This window comes from Diadema setosum, chromosome 22 (assembly GCF_964275005.1).
Source record: "Diadema setosum chromosome 22, eeDiaSeto1, whole genome shotgun sequence".
Lineage (NCBI taxonomy): Eukaryota > Metazoa > Echinodermata > Echinoidea > Diadematoida > Diadematidae > Diadema > Diadema setosum.
In genome coordinates this window covers 24,788,650-24,811,269 of record NC_092706.1, presented here as the reverse complement: position 1 = coordinate 24,811,269, position 22,620 = coordinate 24,788,650, and the positions used below count along the sequence as shown (strand labels likewise).

Sequence of the window (22,620 nt, the reverse complement as noted above, 5' to 3'; positions counted from 1 at the left end):
ATGTTTTTCAATCTGGTAAGACTAGCATCAGTATGATATAAAGGGGAAAAATGTTTATTGTGAATCCTGCTAATTAAAAACAACATGAATAAAAAAATAAAAAATGTTAGGAAATCACAAACAGAAAGTGAGCACAAGAGATCACTGGGGAAAAAAAAAAATCTCTTCTGTGATTAGCCATGAAGAAACTGTGCTATTTTCATTTGTTTTTCATTATCATTAACATACATATGAATGGTTTGATATCAACTGCTTAAAATATGTGCTCTGTGCATGAAATTACACCTATTTCATAAATCATCTGATGTCAAGAATGCACATGCGCTAAATACCAACATGATTTGTGCATTGAAAAAAAAAAAAAATCTCTTTTTCTACAGCATACCCTCTTCCAAAAAAGGTTTTGAAATACTTAAATAGTTCAGATACAGAATTAATGTATATATAATCACTACCATCATCAACAGAATAGCAAAAAATGTTTTGCTATTAAAAAATTCACAAAACATTATCTTTAATATACAGGTAAGTAATAATGCCTTTCACACCCTCTGAGGGTGGAAGCGTGATAATAATGTATCATGGGCCATTTATACTCACATTCTCTCTTTTTCTGGAGAGTGTACTGTTCCTACAGAGCCCATGAACCTCCAGAGAACCACAGCTGATGTTCCAACGTCAAGAAGGCAGTCGAACTGTGGTACATGAAGCATATAAATAGATAGTGGTACAGTGTATTTGGCTATGACAATGCATTGGTAATTTAGATGAGGGAATTCAACAAACTTGACTTTTGCACACAGCATCATGTTCCAAAATGTGTGCTTGTGTGTGTGTTTGCTGTGTGTGCATTTGTTTTCATTGTTTTGTTTTGTTTTGTGTTTTCTACAGGTGATATGTGAATACATTTAGAGATTACAAGCTGGCACTTAAGTGGTTGACTTCCTAGGTATTTATTTATTATTATTATTATTATTATTATTATTTTTTTTTTTGATGAGCATATTGCCTGAATTTCCACTTTCTCTTTTTTTTTTTTCTCTCTTCAAACACACCACACTGAATCAATGTCTCTAAAATGGAGGGTACAAGAATAATTCAGATTCAACCTGAAATTCTGGCTTTCTTAAGATAACAGTTGATTGAATGATGCAAATTGCACAACTTTCCAGAAATATGCAAGGAACAAAGGAAACTCCAAGTAGGACAAAGGTGACCTGGGGGTCACATTTCTTGTAAATATTACACTGACTGGGTACCAGTTCAATTTTCTTCCTGTTTTAGCTGTAATTTGAGATTTAAGACATACAGACAAAATTCTTTGACCTCATAAATTGATGTAATGCACTGGGTTATTAACCAAACAATTTCATAAATTTGAAAATTTACTGGCACAAAAACTCAGATTCCATCCTACAATAGTGTACATCACATAAAAGTTTGCAATCTGCAATGTATGCTGGTACAGTCTGGCTGTACATGTATATATATTAAAAAAAAAAAAAAAAAATCATTTTTCCCTGAAAAAAAAAAAAATGCTGGCATCATTATCGCATAACTCTTTATTTTTTTTTTGAGGTCATTTACACATATGAAAGCTTTCCAATCTCCCATTAAATTCACTGATGAGATGAATGCTAGTAACACATTTTTTTTTCTTCAATCGGACTACCTCTACAATGTATTTACAATGATATCTAATGAGGGCCTATAAATGCTCAAATTTCTTAGAAACATTTTGCTGAATGTCATGTATGTACAATGTAGCTACTTTAATCATCTTTAAAGGGGCATAGTCCCGGTAGCGTAGAGGGCGCTGTTGATGATACTACTGATCACCGTTAGCATTGATTCGAAGATTACCGAAGTTGAGCTGTCATCAAGAGTAAAGTGCGTAGGTGTTGCTAAGTAACGTTGCCTTCGCTGTCTTCTCTGTGCATCGCGCAGTCTGTAGTAATGCCAGGGTACATGCATATGTGCTTGTTATTATGACATCACAAAAGAAGTTTGCTAAAGCTGTCATCCCCCTCAGCCGAATCATGAGCCGAACTGTGATCGGACCACTGACTACAGTGGATCGGACTTCTTCGGACTCGGGGAAGTGGGCTAAAGCGTAAGCGCTAAAGAGGAGTTGATAGCGTAGGTCTCTATAGGAAACTTGCGCCATGCGCCCGCGTACGCATTTGACTATAAAAACACTGGGACCATGCACCTTTAAGAGACACAGACACATAAACACAGTCACAAAATACTAAAATGAGATGTGCAAATTTAAACCATTGAAGACAAGTCTCGAGTATACTCGAGCAAGTGTCTTTTGGAAATGTATACTAGAGCAAAACTAACTCATCATCAACAGGTTTACAAGGAGACATCAAGTTAAAATTGTGACAAAGTTTTTAGATGCACTCATCTGGCACTTTTTTTTTTTTTTTGTATTTCAAATTCATAGTCTGCAAATACACGTAGGCCACAAAAATCATACACAGTGACAACACACCACAACAATCAAATATAAAAGGCAAAGCTGAAATTTTCATGTGACTAGTCTTTCATATTGGGGCAATTTCCATGTGACTAGTCTTTCATATTGGGGCAATTTCATTCAACATTACTTGTTTATACCATAATCTAAGTGGATAAATGTATACATTTCTGTACACATATATGATCAGTTTCTCTAAAAGACATTCATCTGATCTCACTAATCATGCCAGTTCAGTAGAAGACTAGCCTTGCAAAAACTACCATGCATTCACAATCAGTTGAAGTTTTCTAGACAGTCTCAGTGGATTACATACCCCAAATCCAAATGCTGCCGAGCTGTTTGTAGAGCCAGATACAACTGCAATGAAATTGTATAGAACATCTCATTAGTTTTGCGGCGCATAATCCTCTTGTAAGACCCCGTTTACAGTGCGAGGCCGGGCTCGGCCGCGGCTCGGCCGCGGCCGAGACCGGCCTCAATTGCGCGGCCGAGCCTCGCAATTTTGTCCGTTTACACTGCTGGGCTCGGCCGCGCTTTTGATTCAAACCTTTTAATATTTTATCGTAGTGGCGCTCTGCTTGTAAACAAATGCAATTTGGTACTGTCTGGTTTTCAGACCCTTTGCCAAATGAATTCCGTGACGACGAAGTCGCCGTTCGGGTAAAGGCCTTTGCCGAAGGAAAGAATCCTTTGCAGGACAAAACCACCTTAAACTATACAATTTTTCGACGTTGAGGGGGTTAATATCCTGAATAGCGAAAGAAACATGCAGAGGGTTTGGAAGCCAGACTAAAATTGGCTGCGCAATTGGCCGCGCATTTGGCCCAGTTTGCGTTTACACCAAGAAAAGGCCGGGCTCAGCCGCGGCTCGGCCGCGGCCGAGACCACCTCCAGAGCGAGGCCAAATGCGAGGCCAATTTTGGCCTCGCATTTGGCCTTTTGCGCGTTTACACTGAAGCGGGGCTTGGCACGGCCGCGGCCGAGCCGCGGCCGAGCCGCGGCCGAGCCTCGCACTGTAAACGGGGTCTAAGAAACATAATAGTTCTGAACTTGGTTATTCAACTTTCAAATAATGACTCGACAAATACACAAGCAAGCATAGAATCAATAAAATAGGCTGCTTCAGGTGGACACATGGTTGCAATACAAATGACCTACAACTATTTCACTAAATATGCACTGCACCATACATATTCACAAGGGTATCATGTAAATGCAAGAGAGAAGAAAAGGACAAGCCACACTTACAGTACCATGACAACAGAGATTATGGGGATTGAAAATCTCTGTGTACACCTCTTTTCATTTCAATGTCTCTCTCAACTTTCTTATGTGCACAATCACATTGGCTTAATTTGATAATGATGATGAACAGTGTTAATAACACCATTTGTACATGTACATGCACTTGTAGAATATTGAAAGGTGCGCAATTTCAAAAAGCTTTTTTACTAGCAGTCCCCCCTCCCCCTGACTCATGAACTTGATGACCTGAAGATTACCTCATCAGATGTCAAGTCCATCCAAGTATAACACTGCATTAGTTAGTACAATATTATTGGTATAACAGCCCACAGTGACACAATAGAGATCGGGGGATTATGTAATACATCCGTAGGTATGTATGTTCTACTCCTTGACAGTAACTCAAAGTTTCAAATGTGGTCGCCCATGTCTTGAGGTCTTTACATGAAAGGAAAAATACAAAAGGAACAACAACTAAACATCCCAGCTTTCCAACAAGGTACAGTGTATCTTCTTCTTTTTTTTTTTAATTTCTTTTGAGAACCTACCAAAGCTGCATACTCCAATGATGAAGAGACCAACCACAGAGATCCAGGAGACAGCCAGAGCGGCATTTCTCCATCGAGATGTTTCACGCATGCTCATCTCCTCTTCTTCTAGCAGACCTGAGCAGTGCAGACCAAAGAAAGACAGAGAGAGCGAGAAGAGACAGAGAGAGGGGGTGGGGATTGAAAACACAAGGGATGCATTGATATTATATCAAATTGTACCACTAGAATATAATTCAAAGATTAATACAGATTACTTAACTTATGGTGGACATGATCATGATTTTCTTTCAAAACTACATAAAGACATGTTTATAAAAATAAAAAAGATAAAAGAAAAATCACGAGACATACACATGTGTGAAGAGGAGGAGTGTTACCAAGAACCAATGACTACAAGTAAGAATTTAAGATATACAGTAAAGGAAAAGAGAACTACAAAAAGCAAAAAACAAACAAACCAGCAAACAATAAACCACCACACATTATTCAACTTTTCAATTTGCCTTCATAATCATCACATTTCTTTCTGTTCTTGCTCATCCAAACTGTATTTCATTCATGGCAGTGTGAAAGATTGAAATGGAAGAATCAAGCAAAGAAAAAAAAAGGACACTTTCCATCTAGGCTGTTTGCCCAGGTGTACTTGCATGCATGTGTGACAGTGTGAGTGATTGTGTTTGATTTTTTTTTTCTGATGACCCACCCTAACAGACATCTGCTTTTCTGTAGGTTCCCCCCCCCCCCCCACCACATTATCTTTAAATCCAATATGAATGTGACATACACTAGAACGATTTACATATGTGACCGGCGACAACGGTTTCAGGCAAAAGTCGGGCATTTTGAAAATTCATTTTTTCACAGAATCACATTGCCCATTTCCTAAGCTTTGCATTGATATAAGACACTTGCATTCTTCGGCACCATAAGTGGGCATGGAAAGCGAAATAAAATGCACTTTTTAAGTTGTTAGCTTGACAAAATTGCGAGAAAACGGGCTTTGAAGATTCACCTCTTTCTCAAAGACAATCTCCGAGCGGCGATGCGAGGTGAGAATCACCCATCCGTACAATGGTGCCAATCGATGTTAAGCTCCGCCTCTAGCAACCGCATCGCCTTCTGATTGGCTCACTGAGAGAGTCAAATTTCCCGGGCATCCTTCCTAGCAGCTCGGCGTATGGAGCCAAAAAACAATGTGGTTTGCTCGGGTTTGTTTTACCATTACGTCTTTCAAGATGGCGGATACGATAATTGCACGTATGGTGTACATGTGTATGGTGCACGCATTACGCAATGGCATCCACACGCCATGACCATGCGCATGTAACAGGAGCGGGTGGCGCATCCACACATTTACAAATCGCGTTTTCATTGTTGTTGATTTGATTTTATCATTGCCGACCCTTTTGAAGACAGATAAATGACAGTGCTGGCAAAGGTCACGTTACCTGTTTGTTTTGCTTTTACAAGCCGTGCATATGTTGCCTTGTTTGGTGGTGTTATTAAAACAAACAAACAAACACGACTCGTTAGTTTCGCGCGATCTTGATGTGTAGTATTTGGATATAACTGGTTTCATGTGACCTCTCCTTTCCTCTCATCTACCTTCCCATGAGTCACTCTGCTGTCATAATTTTTACTACATGTACAAGTAGACTATTGTTTTTTTTTTTTCTTTTCACACGATAACGTACATGATATTTGTTTCACTTCCGTTGTCGAACATTGCGGTAGAATAGTTTGAATAGAAAGGCAAACGAATCTAAGAGCACGCACGACAGCGTATAAACCACTATAGCAAGAACAACGGAGCATGTAATCACATGCACGCGTGGACAAAGCATTCCCCAAACGCTGCAACTGGTGTCTCCGAAAGCCGAATTATGTAAATGTGCGTGACGCACCAGCCAATCGCATGCGAGACCTTGCGCCGTAGCAAGGCGTTCGAAAGAAGCTCGAAACTGACGAGTGCGATCCAACATAGAGTGCTTAAAATTCCATTTTCGATAGGAAAAACGTAGTCTTATGCTACGAAATTTAGTGTAGATGTAGAAAACATATCAAAGATTCGATTTCTGCAAAAAACCCAAATCGACAAAAATAATGGTAAAGATCTTTGTACCCCGCCTAGGAGGAAATTTGCTATTGCGACTTTTGCCTGAAACCGTTGTCGCGGGTCACATATGTTATGTATCACAAAATATCACCTAAAATCTGAATGTTAAAATATTTGTTACTATATTCATCATTTCTCAAGATGTGTGTTACAAATGTAGAAGAAATGAATGAATGAGTGAAAACATGAAGAGGGATTTACACATTTTTTAATATTTTTTTTTTAATGTGTGTGTGCATTTCTCCGTAATGCATTCGCTGCAGTGTATGTGAACTTCATCAATTAGAATGCATAAAACCGTTTTGTGCACAATATTTACTTTTTGATGCATACAATCAAAAACAAGGAGTCAGAATTGAACTCATATAGAATGATATAAGAACGTATACTTCACAATTGTCAAGGTTAATCTGCCAATTACATTGGTGGATTGATGTTAAATTGTCTAAACTTTAAAGGTTCTGAGAAGAGTAATACAAACTTTGTACAAAGTAGTTTGTTGAATGCCTGTATAAACTGTAGGCCTACATGTGATGTTTATAATAGTCAAACGTGCAAACACTCATCTCAAACAAACAGTCCAAGTTTGGATTGCAATCGTTGGCATAAACAAGCCGTTTCAAACACATGCATACTTCGTATTTCCTCCCACGAAGTCACTTTTCCAAAGGCCATATTTGCTTTTTGTCATCTGGGCATGGGATTTCTAATGCAGCTGACTGGTGCATTTACTCTGTTCCAGCAGTCTCAATTTGTTATGTGCAACATACAGCACAAAAATTTAAATGTTCTCTATTAAAACTACCTCCCTTGAGTCACGCAGCTGAACTGATGGCCTTCACAGTCACAGACAACAGCTGTTCAGTTCTCATCAGACATATCATGTTAATCTGTCAAATGTCATGCAACTTCACAAATCAAACAAATAAAAACATAATTGCCTGACTTCTTTACACCATCTCTCTATCACAAATACTGGAATTTCTTTTTCATCTATTTGCACTTCATATTTTCCAAGTAAACATGTTTGATGTATACATAGCATCATGGCTGGGCTGCACCCAAAAGACTGTGAAATGGCTCTACTGTGAAAAAAAAAAAAAAAAAAAAAAAAATCTGTGAAAACTGAATGACTTCTGAAAGAAGTTTTCCGACGTATTTGTTAATTTACAGATCAGCAGTTGCGATCTTAACAAATTTAATTTGCAGAGGTAGACAAAGTGAAGAAACTCGCACCTGAATGCCAGACTTCTGTTTTTTTCAAACAACATTATTGTGTGTGTGTGTGTGTGTGAGAGTGTGGGTTTATTTTATCACTGTTTAGTCTAAACCTCTCAGGAAAAAAGCATTATCCATCTCCATTTCATTTTGAATATCCTATAATGATGTTCACAAACTGATATTAAAGCTGTTCAACATTGCCCATAAATGTAATTTGTTTCTCCATGAGAATATGTAGTATGGCCTCGATGAATGTACACAACAATATAATACAATTCGTACACTGCACCTATTTAGCCTGCTAATTTAGCTTCAGTAGATAGGGACGTTAAGGCCATTGCAATGGTTCCAATGATGGAAGGCAGAACTTGTGGTAAACTTACAGGTACTAGCTGTAAAGAGAAGACTTTTCCTACTTCTTGATCACAATATTATCCCTTCCAACAATGTTAATGACAATATCATTATTTTTATTGACACACACTATTAGCACAGCCACCACTACCCGACACTCAATACCTGCCGATAATTACACTGTCTTCAACACTATCACCACTAAGCATTTCCACCATCATTATTCTCACTGCTCCTACCGCACTACCACCACTATTATTAAGTATTATATAGTTGTTATAGGTACTAATTAAATACCTTTACGAAACTACCCCTCCCCACCCCCCCCCCCAAAGTTACAGTACAGAATTAGCATTCCAACAACCAACTGTTGACTGTAATGGGTATGATCATGAATGTCACATCAAACTGGAGGTTATACCACAGCAGCTAATTTGGGGCAAATTCAACATGAATCTTGCTTTAAAAGTCAAATTAATGTATATTTTGGCATCACAACCGAACAAATTGATTCACAAAGCGAAAATATAATGATTTAGATTTCTTTTATATTTGCATCTCACATTTCAAAGTGACACACCTTTCTTTCAGAATGTCAGACACCCATTAGCTTTTGAAATGATGAGATTCTTGTGTTCAGTGACAAAAATATCAACGGTTACTCAACTGTCTATGGAAACCAGATGATCAGTCATTGCCCATAAAGTATATACAGTTGAACCTCTCTTATCCGGCCTCCCTTTATCCGGATCTCTCTATTATACGGACGCAATCTCGCCGTGATTTTTATTTTTTTTTTTTTAATAATTACGGGAGGAAAGGGGGATTCCCAACTCCTTGAGAACTCCTACACAAACACACATGAATTACATATTACTTCCAACACTAACATACACCTCTATTTTGGGGTCTGTTACTGAGTGTAACAATGAAAAGGTTGCAGTATACACATTACTACATGTGGTACTACAATGGGCTACATCAGTACATGTGTATGTATATGTACATGTATAAAGCATCGAGTCTCCCGTATCCGGCCAAATCCCTTATCCGCATGAGCCCCGGTCCCGACTTGTCCGGATACGAGAGGTTCAACTGTACTTGACCATGCATCATAAAATAGACAAAAATTCACACAAACTTATTTTGTGTGTCTAACCAAAAAAGGTGAAACTGGTTGACCTAGTCAATTTTGAGTTTTTTTCATATTTTCTGAAAGAGCAATATTCTTCTACACTATTGCGTGGTCTGAAAGCGATCATACATCGTCCTTCATAACAATATTGTACTGACCTGAACAGGAAGAAAATATCCCAAACTATTAAAAGCCTTACCTTCCCCCATGTCACGGCTGCTTGGTGTTCCTCCGTTGGAATTTTTCTCACCAGAGTCAGCGCACGAGGAGTAGTACTGGGGAACGCTGGAATTGGTGAACGGTATCTGTTCCAAACAGACCGCTTCCTTGCTGGTGGCGTTATTATTGCTATTCATGATGGCACAGTAGCTTTCACTCGGTCAGACAAGACAAAGTGCTGCAATGAAGAACGAAACACATGACATCACTTGCATGAATTCATTCATTCACTAGACAGCATATTTTGTTTCTAAATCAGGGCAATGTTCTTTCAATATGTCCTGGTTTTTCCCCAAAATAATACAGAGATACATTCTGCAGCATGTGGAAAAGCAGAATCTGTTTATCATTGAGAAAGAATGTACACAAGATGTACTACTTACTTGCTCTCTAACATCAAAATGCTTTCTTTTTTATAATTACATCACCTTGTAATCACTAAATAAGGAGAATGTACAGAAAATTCCACAAAATTTCTTCTTTATTTTTTTTTATTTTTATTTGTTTATTATTATAATTTTTTTTTTTTTTTTTGGGGGGGGGGGGGAGGTTAAAAAGTACAAGTGTACATCCAATTCCCTTGACTTGTTACTGACATGCTAAAGGTGACATAATTCCCTTTACCTTCTGAGAGAAATTCAACTGCTCTTTTATAATATCCGATAAAAGTGAACGAATGTCATATTTTCTTTATATTGTCAATGTATGTGACATTACAAGCTGTCGTCTTCTCATCTAGCAATGGCAGCACTGAAAGATTAAAAAAAAAAGATGCATGACTTTTGCATAAATGTGTCACTTTTCCTCAAACTATCACTGATGTGTCATACATGGAAACATCTCGATGAAAGAATTTAATGAATTTGAACTTTATGTTCAAATTCAAAACTGTGTCAATTTTTCCTCAAACTATCACTGATGTGTTATACAGGGAAACACCTCGACAGAAGAATTTCATGAATTTGAACTTTATTCTTATTCTACACAATCTGGATTATGTGGTATTTTGTGTGATTACATATTTAAACATCATATCCTATTCATCTGGAAGTATAATTTCATTATAAAAACAAATTAATGACAGATAGATACTGGACCATATTTTATTGAGATTGCATGAGAAGTATATATGCACTAAAAATATCAATCTAGTAAAGACATGATGTAGAAAGATTTTTACATAATTTATTTTACGAGAACAGTATTCACCCACAATGCAGTAATTTTACACAATTCTGGCAAGTATAAAGGCATAATACCATCACAATTTAAAAATTTTCTGAATTCTGTGATACTAATTTCACGTACTACATACATATTTTTCATTTTATGTATAATGATTTGAAAACATACATACACATTTAATTGATGTGTATTTGGATTTTGCAGACTCACCTTTGGTTTCTGTAGACAGTATGGACTTGAAGCCTTACACTGCAATCTTTTCCTGCCCTGCACGTTCACAAAAACGATTATTGATGAAACATCATCAGACGAAATCAACTGAAACTAAACGGCTAAAAGACTGCCAGAGTATTTAAAACATCTGTTCCCCGTTCACCGCCTACACCACTGGAATAGGAGTGTGTGTGTGTTATTGTGTGTGTTTATGTGTGTACATTTCTGTCTATGAGTAGTTTGGCCTGATTTGGCACGCAAATAACATGCTGGCCCTGTCTAATTATTTTGAGTAAACACAGATGCCTGCGTCTGCCGATCTGGTCGGTAGAAGGCCAGGTGAAAGAATTCCCATGGAATACTGAGTGATAGCGCATGGGTAGAGTTACACAACATCTATAATTAATAGTTTGTATCGAAGGTTCTTCTACTTCACTTGGCCATGAAGGCCAGACGTGAATGGGATACTAAATTTGAGGTGGTAAGATACACTTATGATGAAGGCAAAAGTTTCATAAGCATGTACCTCTCCAAATGACAGTGCATGAGCAAAGGGCTAAAGTACTGTACCAAACTATCACAAATTTTTCAACGAGTATTGGAAATATTCCCCTTACTGTTGAAACTCCTTAACAATAAAGGTCAACTATGTGAGACCATGTCATCTGTCTAGATGAAAAGGACAATGATTTCATAAATGGGAATTATCATTTATCAACCTAAGCACTTTTATAATAACCAAACCATTAATTAGAGGCAGCACTCTGCTGTCGTCCAAAAGACTATCACAACGTGTTAAAGAAAAAAAAAGTTTATGTTTTAAGAGCATTTATGCTGATGGAAGAAAGTGTTTACCTTTATCAAATTTCACAGAAGTAATTTTTCTTGTGCACTGAATGGCAAATCAAGTTTCACTCTAACATCAAAGTGACAAAATTTGTCACTAGTTCTGAAAAGGCAGGCATGTCCTTGGGGAAACTGAAACAAAAAGTAAATAAAAGAATACCTATGGCTGCATGAAAACAAATACATTTATAATAATCATAATGACTCTAGGTGAGTTTAAAGTTACAAAACTCCACACAAAATGGAAACAATAAATGCAATATTTTAAGCTACATTTTAGGTAGGCAGTAAAATGACCTTGTAGAAATGAAGAATACAAATACTTCAACAAATAAAATTAAGTCAACAAACACAGTAACTTTGCATAAAAAAAAAAAATCACTCTGCACCCAGTTCTTTCACAAGAGGAATGATAAAAGGTTGGTCTACAGAATGACTAAGCTAAACTACAAAGAAAAGCACTGCTTTTTAACCCTAAAAAGACTGGGGGGGGCCTAAAAGGCCCCCCCCCCCTCGACATTTCGCACGATAACTCTGCAACGCGCAATGCTCTCGCCGCGATGCTCTATGACTTTTTTCTTTCGAGTTTCCCGCACATTTTGACACCAAATTTGTGACGCCCGGGGGTACGGTTCTGAAGTTACATAACTTTTTGTACATGCACGTGAGGCCGAAAATGGCTCAAAAATGCGATTTTGTGTACAAAGTCAATGCAAATTGATTTTTTTCACATGGTTCATATAAATATGCTTATTTTTACTCTCAATGGCTAAAATTAATTTGTTTTAGGAGTATTATGCTTCAAAAAGTGTCTGCCACAAATTTTGTTTTAAAAAAAAACAAAAACAAAAGGTCGAAAAAACAAAGAAATACGTAAGAAATTCATAAAACAATAAAATAAATAAGAAATTGATTTTGATACCGAATTTTTTTTCAAGTACATTTGCTAAGAATGCCACAAAGAATAATTAGACCAAAAATGAGCACTTTTGGAGCTTTATTTACTGATTTAGATCAAAGAGTCTGATTTCTTGCATAAATTAGCATAATTAATCAAAATAAAATAAAAGAAGACTATTTTGTAAAATTTAAATATACGATCTTGTAGATTACATCGCACACTACCATTGTGCAAATTTCCGCGGCAATCGCGCGATCCACGGCCGAGCTACCAAAATAGCCCAGTCTTTTTAGGGTTTACACTCATTTGACAATGCAAAGTGAATTTTGAATTGCAGAAAATGACTGGCACAAAAAAGAAGAAAAAAAAAGTCAATTAATTGAAAGTGATATAAATCTCTTTCAGCACTAATACTGTACCTTTAAATAAGATTCTTCTCTCAGGAACAGTAGTCTCAAGAGATGATTTTCTTCATGGAAGTCCAATGTTTATCCCAGCTCATTGCTGACTTTAAATTTGTACCTCCCACACACAAATCTGAAATGTAGAATGCAGCGTTCTCACAACAGCACCGGTCATCACTTACAGGCCTGTATGCAAGTCACTGTATGTTCACACAGGCCCCGACATAGACAGTGAAAGAAGAATGCTGGAGTTATACTTAGGTATTACCGGTAAGATAAAATTAACCACAAACTAAAGGGCACTCCATGAAATGACTTCAGGGTTATGAACCAAAGGGCACCCTCACAAATACTTAATAGTGAGCTACCCTCACTTCTGGAGTCATTCATTAAAGCATGCATGAAGATCAATGTAGAGGGTAGCCTGTTTTCAAAGTTACTTTGAGGATACATGGTTGACACCATGCATCCTCAAAGTTTTGGTTTGTTTTGTTTTTCTTAAGATTTATGTGCCATGTTCGCTCACCCGGCTCAGTTGATGGCGTGACAATTAGTTTGCATAATACTGCTCAAACGCACGAGCCCTACCAAACTGATAGATAAAGTGTAAATTGCCAAAATATGCCACAGTACCATGGAAGTGTTTCTCAATATTCCATTGCTGTCACATGCAGCTTGCATTTTATTTGGTGATTGACTATCAAGCAGTGCTCTTCCTACTGGATTTGCAAGTAAATTCTAATTTCCTGTCACTGTTTTGTGTGCAGAAATTATGGCTCTACAATATTGTGGCTACAGATCATTTGAAAGAAAGAAAATCATAGGTTTGTTATACAATTTACATCATTTAAAGCAAAGCTTGGCATTTTCTCTACAACTTTCCTCATTACATGGTCAAGGTAACATAAATCTATACTCAAAAGTTATATAGATTTGAAGAACAGACTGTTTTCCCAAAAGCACTGACTGTTTTGCTGTCTCAGAACAATGTGGCACACAGGGGGTTTTACACCATGGCACATAAAGAGTTGATATAACCAGGTTATAGCCTGTGGTAAAAAAAAAACAAAAAAACAAAAAAAACAAAAAAACAAAACAACAAAACAAAACAGAAAAGACCCCAAAATAAACCCCCCCCCAAAAAAAATAAATAAATAAAAAAATGCCACAAGTAAAGATATTTGTGACTGTGCACCACAAAACAAACAAAAAATCGCAACCCTTGATTTTACGTAAGAACTCAAAACAGGTGAAATGGGTCAGCCAAGTCAATCTTGAGTATTTCATATTTTCTGAAAGAGCTATCTTTCTTCTACAATATTAACAAGGAAAAGTAGAAATTACGCGGTGCGTAACATATGTCCCCGCCGGAAGTAGCATTTTGTAACAAAATGTGCAATATAGGTAAAAAATCAAGGTCAAAGGTCAAAGAAGTCAAAGGTCAAAATTCTGTGTAGAAGTTTTGAAGCCCTCACCTAGTGCCATCACATAAAGCAAATGGAATCGAAATTGGGTTAGAAATGGCGAAGGAGTAGCATTTTGTAGCCAATGTACAATATAGGTCAAAAATTAAGGTCAAAGGTCAAAGAAGACAAAGGTCAAAATTCTGTGTAGAAGTTTTGAAGCCCTCACCTAGTGCTATCACATAAAGCAAACGGAATCGAAATCGGGTTAGAAATGGCGAAGGAGTAGCATTCTGTAGCAAAATGCACAATATAGGTCAAAAATCAAGGTCAAAGGTCAAAGAAGTCAAAGGTCAAAATTCTGTGTAGAAGTTTTGAAGCCCTCAACTAGTGCCATCATATAAAGCAAACGGAATTGAAATCAGGTTAAAAATGGCGAAGGAGTAGCATTTCGTAGCAAAATGTACAATATAGGTCAAAAATCAAGGTCAAAGGTCAAAGAAGTCAAAGGTCAAAATTCTGTGTAGAAGTTTTGAAGCCCTCACCTAGTGCCATCACATAAAGCAAACGGAATCGAAATCGGGTTAGAAATGGCGAAGGAGTAGTATTTTGTAGCAAAATGTACAATATAGGTCAAAAAATCAAGGTCAAAGGTCAAAGAAGTCAAAGGTCAAAATTCTGTGTAGAAGTTTTGAAGCCCTCACCTAGTGCCATCACATAAAGCAAACGGAATCGAAATCGGGTTAGAAATGGCGAAGGAGTAGCATTTTGTAGCAAAATGTACAATATAGGTCAAAGGTCAAGGTCAAAGGTCACGACTGAAATTCTGTGTAGAAGTTTCAAAGCTCCCATGTAGTGCTATCATATAAAGCAAACAGAATCAAAATTGGCTCATAAATGACAGAGAAGTAGCAAATTGAAGATTTTGATCACACACGGACGCACACACGGACACACGGACGGACGGACGGATGGACGGACGGACGGACGGACGGACACACGGACACACACACGTACGGAGCCCGTTTCATAGTCCCCTGCTCGAACTCGTTCGGCGGGGACAATTAGTTTGGGATCATAACACGAATGGGAAAGTGTGTTTTCAGCAGTTTTTCTACAACCCCTTTTTGGGGGAGAGTAGAATGATCAGGTTTGTATTAGAGGCCTCTTTTCATTTCTTGAAATCGTTTGTACACTCTTCAAGTCTAATAAATTTTGAAAGGATAATGCTACTGTGTTGAAAGTTAGCATTAATCATGGACAGAATGTGTTGATAGAGCATGCTTAATTTGAGCTTATAATCTGATAATCCCTTCATTGCTGTTGCTCCAGTGGTTGACATCCTGTGTTTTGTCCCTTTCATCGCACAGCTAGCCCAGCTTGGTGAAAGATTAGCTCTTGAATAGACCCTGTACTTCAGAGCCTCTTTTCTCAGTTCACACTTTTCCAGAGTGTGTGCTTTCTTTCTTGTATTTAGATAAGATAGGGGAGTCCATTTGAATTGAGTTATACATCATTCTAAAGCCTAGAGTCTGTTCTTTAAGAATCTGTCATTAACTAAAAAATCATGTCTGGCGACTTATTGTTGGTTTTGTGATGCAGGGTCACATTGGGAGAAAATGGAATCAGAGGCAGAAATTCACAAAATCATTTCCTCAACATGTGTAGGGTCCCTGCAATTCAAATGTGTGTTTGACCTCTATCGATGCCTTTTAATCCATACATTTAAACCAAATCAACACTTAATGAAAATATGCATTCATATTAAAGAATATACACACCAGTATATTGTATTTCTGTGCCCTGTTAAGCCCCTACTGTGGGGAAAAAAATCCTCCAGAACAACTTTATTCAATCGTTCAATGCATTTATTCTCAATGCACATCATGCTCCTGTAACAGCTGAGCTGAACAATACAAGTAGACACTGTTTGGTGGTATATGTGCTAAACCATTCATTACTAGCTTGTACCACGGAGGTTCGAGAGATGGAGCTACAACTGACTATAATTATTCAATCAGCTGTCAGTTTTCTATGGATGGACAAAAGAATTCCACAGGTGCATTTGTGCCTTTGATGTTCGATGCTTGAAGCCGCCATCTTTCTGAGCAATCTGAAGATTCATTTTTAATGCTAACATAATATTGGGTATATGCTGCTTGTTTATCAAATGCAATGAAATTTCACCTAGTGATAAAGCATATAAAACAAAAGTCAATTCCGTTCGAAAATATGTGCAAAAGTGTATTAAAATCTGAGCTGTATTTTGTGAAAGTGTTTGAAATTTTGCCCTCATGGAAAGCCGGTTTTATCACTTTTCTCCTTATTTTCCCCAAATGAAACTAATATGGTATCATCTTCAAGTATAGTTCTTTATAAATTAATATGTCAGATTAGCGTACAGACACAAACAGTCAAGTAATTTTGATACACATCTATTTCAGCAATATTTGAGCAATTTCTATTCGTGCACCCCCGTGCTTTTACCATTGTCTACCGCCCATCGTTTGTACAATGTAAGTAGGGATAGCGAAAAGTAATTACCATCACAAAGACATATCTTCCTTGGAAAGTTGCTGGTGATTATGCAATGACACACGAGTCAATTGTCTTCACATCTGAGCGGCAGATCCAGTTTGACACATACTTTAAATATTTTTGAGTGGCGGCTTCGAGCATGGGATCAAAGCGAATAATAGTCCAGGCGCAGCGACCCAGAAAAAATGACTTCGTTCAACCCACCCCGCAGAAAAGGTTTGACTGCATGGGGTGGTCGGTTGGGCCCTCTGGAACACCCCTAGGTAGTATGTGATATCAAATTGTGGTATCAATGAAATTTTACAGGCCATTTTAGTTGCGACATGACCATATTCTTCGAGGAAGCGTCTGCGCACACTAAGACTACTACACGTACCACTAGCACTGCTACAGGCGCCAATGCCAGTGGTGCGTGTTATAGTCTTAGCGTACAAAGACTTTTTCAGCGACAAACATCGGTTTTTGCCTGCAAACTAACTTTTCACGCTAAGCTGGGGTCGGTGTAGTGTAGTTTCCAGACGTTTTTATTTCGTCTTTATTTCTCCGAGTTGAAGCAAGCCAAGTGAGAGTGCATACCCAGCGATTGTGACGCCCGAACCGTTTTTGTGGCAATCATTGAGTATGCACCCTCACTCGGCTTAGCGCAATACAGCGGGCTTCTGCACAATACACAAGCTGTAACTCAGAGAAATAAAGGCGAAATAAAAACAGCTAGAAATTAAGACTAGGGTCGGTAACGCTTGTCGCTATTGGGGCACTGAAAATGACAAAATTATCACAGTTTTTGCATTTATTTCACGAAGGATTCATCGAAACGCCTTAAAACTATATATGTGCACGTTGCTAGAGATGTCAGCAATACAATGGGATACAGTGTCAGGTATAATATTGTGCATGGTTACCATGGTAACCGGATGCCTACAGGTGATTGGTAACTCCCAAAAATATCTGGAATTTAGACAGGTTTGTTTCTTTTGCCTTTCGTGCACATCACTCATTGTAGATCAGCTCTACACTGTAAAATTAGTCTGGATAAAAAGGGAAAAGACGCCCAAGATTTTTCCCTCATTCTCTCCTCAGCATTAATTCATTACTGCACGTTTTGAATAAAATTTACATATCATGATATTTCATTTTATTCTATATATATATATATATATATATATATATATATATATATATATATATATTACAATAGTTAACGAACACAAAAGTACGCTTAATTCTTTGATGGATAATCCAGCGCACGTGTATATTCCTTCTTTAGAAATGAATTTATCGGTATTCTTGAATAAACTTCCTTTAAGAACATAAACAATCAATTGCTTTCCTCTGCTCTTTTCCAGGATTGTTTTGAATAACCATCGCTCTGTAAATACTCGAAAGAGCTACTATAGAATATTGGCTTTGCTTTCTGTATTCATCTTATTTTTAAGGGAATTTTGTGTCCATACATTATTAAAAACTATATACATTTGCCTATGCTTTGAAGTCAAATTTGTGTTGAAAGTACGACGGATGCAACTTTTTCATGCATTTTACTATTCGAAAATGATATCTTTCTTTCAATGGCCGTTTATTATGCCTTTGCTTACAAATATTGCTGTAACTTGAGAATGCTTCAAAATATTCTTCACACATACCTGATGTACACTTTATGCAGAAGGAAGGACATGCTTATTGAGCTTTTTGAAATTATGGGCTTTAGTTTTCGAGTTATTGACAACTATATTCTGATTGGATAATACTGGTTGCCATGGCAACAGGGAAAACTTTTTTAACGAAAATCAATAAAAGAAATTGTGATTTTTTTATTGCATCTATAAGATTAAAAAAAAAAAAAAACTCCAATGTTTGTAGCAGCAGGAGGCATTTTGGGGGTTACCAGTCACCTTTAGGCATCCGGTTACCATGGTAACCATGCACAATATTATAACTTACAATGAATCCCACTGTATTGATGACATCTCTAGCAACATATATAGTTTTATGCAGTTTTGATGAATTCTTCATGAAATAAAAGCAAAAACTGTGTGAGTTTGTCGTTTTCAGTGCCCCAAATAGCGACAAGCCTTTACCGACCCTAGTCTTAATTTCTAGCCGTTTTTTCGTCTTTATTTCTCTGAGTTGCAGCTTGTGTATTATGCAGAAGCCCGCTGTTATTGCGCTAAGTGGAGTGAGAGCACACACCCAGTGATTGCGATTCGGTCGTCACAATCACCGGGTATGCGCTCTCACTCGGCTTGCTTGAACTCTTGAAATAAAGACGAAATAAAAACGGCTAGAAACTACACTACACCGAACCCAGCTTGGCTTGAAAAGTTAGTTTGCAGGCAAAACCCTTGTTTATCGAAGAAAAAGTATATGCGCGCCAAGACTACTACACGCAGCACTGGCACTGGCGCCTGTAGCAGTGCTAGTGGTGCGTGTAATAGTCTTGGCATGCGCAGACTCTTTTACGTTTGTTCCAACAAATCATGATGAAAAGTGGCCAGTAAAATTCTACTGACACCACAATTTGGAACCACATACTACCTGGGGATGTTCATAGAGGTCCCATCTACCACCTTGTCTGGTCAAGCCTTTTCTGTGGGGTGGGTTGAACGAACTCCTTAATTAAGCCTCTTACAGGAATTAGCGCCTTGACTATAAGACTGTTGTGACAGTTTCTCGAACTTCCTTGCTTGTACACTGCACTTACCCACAAAAATGCAAAATGCAAATGTTTCTGAGAAATATTTGACATACATGTAGTAATGAATGGTCAGGAACATAGCTGCATGTGTCTATAATAAGCCAGTTCGGGGTTTCACTTTGTGCATGAGCAGAAAAAGGTCATCTGTACCAGCAAAGCATGTTGGTTGTTAAATTCACTGAGATAAGCATCTGTGACGTAATGATTATTCAAGTGATACTTATACAATATGTAAGTTGTGCTTGTCATCATATCCACCTGACAGCAATAGCGGTGTTTCACAATATTAACAGAAAAAAAAAAAAATTGTTAAATAACATTCCATGCAAAATAATGAAATGGATGCTTTCCAAAGTGTATTGTGGATCATTATGGTCACCTGTTCTTCGCAATTTCATCCTTTGTTCGAACATGACTGATGAATTCTATAAATTGTTACGTTGGGCAAGCTTACACTTTCTGTCGCTTGAAAACTAGTGGAGTGCCTAACAACTGAGAAAGAAGAAAGGTCATGTGTACCCATATGCCAATGAGCTAACCCCGAACTGGCTTATTGTTCAGCTGACAAGTGTCACACGAGGAGGCTGTGCAGCGGGAATATGAATAAAAGATGCTCTTGAGGATTGTTGTTGTTCTTGTTGTTGTTGTTTTTAATGTGAGGCTTAACAGCCCTAGCAGAGAGAAAAAAAAAAACAATTGAGAAAACATGGTTTTAAAATATACGATGTATATGAAGTTCATGTATCTAGTGATTTGGTTTTGTATAGACCAAAGGGCATCAATAGAAGTCAACAAAGATTTGGATTTGCAGGGACCTTATAAGTGCTTGAAATGGCACAAGTCAATGTATTTTGAAGTGTCCAAAAAGAGATATTGAACAGAACATTTAATGCTCTGTTCAATATCTGTTAACCCAAATACTTCTAAAACAAAATTTTTCAATCCCAAGAAGTGAATACAAATCTTGTCCAGTCATCACCTCATGTATGGTGGCTACATTTGCGGAGATATGAAATTCTGTTTTGAGAAAATTTTTACAAATACAAGTAACCTGGTCAAAAGGAAAAGAATAGATTAGAAGTTATTGGGTGTGCACAAACATGTCACACACTACACAAAACATTGCAAACACTAATCTCGGGTAGTTTACTTGCCATTATTAACCTTTGTCTCTTCTTCTTCTTCTTTTTTTTTTTTTTTTTTGGGGGGGGGGGGGAATGAATTCCATAGCCTTCACATGATTACTAAATGGGATTTTATCATCTCTAGATAATGATTGCCTGTAACAGATCCATTAACCAGAAAAGGACTACGACACAAAAACAACAATAAAAACAAGCAAGAAACACAAGAAGAAAATGAGAATGATTTAGCAGCAACCACAAGCCAACATTGCTCACACTTGATACATAACGGTATGTAAACAACACAGCGTGAGAACTTACCTCGATAGAAGAGGGCAGCAGTATTGACCATCCTAAAGAAAGCTCCGAGTGTGCAATAATGACAGGACTTTAGTTCTGCCACAGACTTGTATAAGATGTTCATCCTTTGTTCCAGTATGGATTTTTGGCTTTCTTTTGTGACTGGGGAAAAAACAAGATCGGCCGAGTTAAAAAGGAAATGTAGCGCATGCCCTGAGGCTATCAAGAACAACCCCCAGGAAGCTTGTGGAGGACTAGTGGCCCAGAATAGGAACTTGGAATGATACTGGTACTAATTTGGTCTGCCAAGAGAATATTAATATCTGCTGGACGACACTTGACTCAATTTAGAATACTGCTACATAAAGACAAGGTTGCATTCACTGGCACTGTCCAAATGTTTCCTGAAACAAAAGAAGGGTAAAAAACAATCCAAAAATACTTATTACACAATCTCCTTGAACAAGGGGCTCTTGATTTAAGATCAAAAGAATTTCTGTAGTATGATCTATTTTGAACATCCTAGACCTGCCTGGGGTTGCTTTTATGTTCTAAATCTAAATTAGGAACTTGAACTGGTAGGCAGACAGGTGCCTTTTCTTATTTGCATCTCATGTGAGGGGCTATTGATCTCTATAGAATGGATACTCACCTCAAGTTAGGATACTGGTACATGTACAAGTAGAATAATGTTGCATTCATTTGCACTGTCTAAATGTATAATACAAAAAGAAATGATGGGCAGAGGCAGGCAAGGCATTCATGTGGTGTTACAATCTTGCTTTTTTAAGGATGAATTCTTGATACCAGTACTTTTAAAACTTTGTATACAAATGCTCCCCATGAAACTTGATTTATATCCTGACCTCAGTACATACAACTACATAAATGTACTATAAAGTGGAGGTTTACAAGTACACTGTACAAGATACACATACACTTTGGCTGCAAAAAATGAAAATGATAATGATAATTTTCCAAACATATTTTGACATTTCAAACATCAGCCACATTTCCACTGCCTTTTTTGCTTGGGAATTTCACTGAAAATGAGTACAAAATTTAGCAATATGACATTCTTTACTTTCTTTCTCTTCTCTTTTGTTTGCTTGTCAGGTAATTGAAATTTGCAGACAGTGGGCCTATGTACGATCTACAATTAAAAAAGAAAAAGAAAAATCAGGGCCATGCTCCCTCTAAAGCAACACAAATAAGTCATTATGGTAGTTATAAAATAGGCTTCAATGACAGGTTTTAATCTTCCTTGACTATGATCACATATCAAATGTACCATAGAAAATTTGCAACTGAAAAATTTAAATTTTGCACTGGAGTAGGATTTTATTTCCTGAGATCTCGGGTGCCAAATGGAAGAACACATTTTAACCCATTGAAGACGAGTCCAAAGAATACTCAGGCAGGTGACTATGGGAAATGACTGTTATAGCAAAATCAGTCCAACCTAAACGGGTGAAAGGAAAATCAATTGTCACTTTTAGTCTTACACCACTGGCCATCACAGCTGGCAAGGGGGGGGGGGGGAGATATATTGCCCTAGGGCACTAGCACATTTAGACATCGTTTGTTGTGCTCCGCTATTGTGAAGCTCAGTTTACTGTTCTTTTCACGGATCAACAACCAGCTTATCCTTTTATTGTCAGGTGAGGTGGGGGCACTGGCTT

General features: G+C 37.6%; 1 protein-coding gene across 1 annotated transcript in view; it reads right to left on the bottom strand.

Moving 5' to 3' along the window:
• Positions 1-21,003, bottom strand: part of LOC140245000 (transmembrane protein 163a-like) — a 37,755-nt gene extending 16,752 nt beyond the window's left edge. Inside the window, exons 1-7 of the mRNA XM_072324592.1 lie at positions 20,960-21,003; positions 12,894-13,011; positions 10,725-10,781; positions 9,310-9,507; positions 4,282-4,398; positions 2,802-2,845; positions 601-695 (exon numbers count right to left, since the gene is read on the bottom strand). Of these exons, the coding sequence (XP_072180693.1) occupies positions 601-695; positions 2,802-2,845; positions 4,282-4,398; positions 9,310-9,466 (413 nt within the window). The 5' untranslated portion in view covers positions 9,467-9,507; positions 10,725-10,781; positions 12,894-13,011; positions 20,960-21,003. The remainder of the gene's footprint in view (positions 1-600; positions 696-2,801; positions 2,846-4,281; positions 4,399-9,309; positions 9,508-10,724; positions 10,782-12,893; positions 13,012-20,959) is intronic.
• Between the last annotated feature and the right edge of the window lie 1,617 nt (positions 21,004-22,620).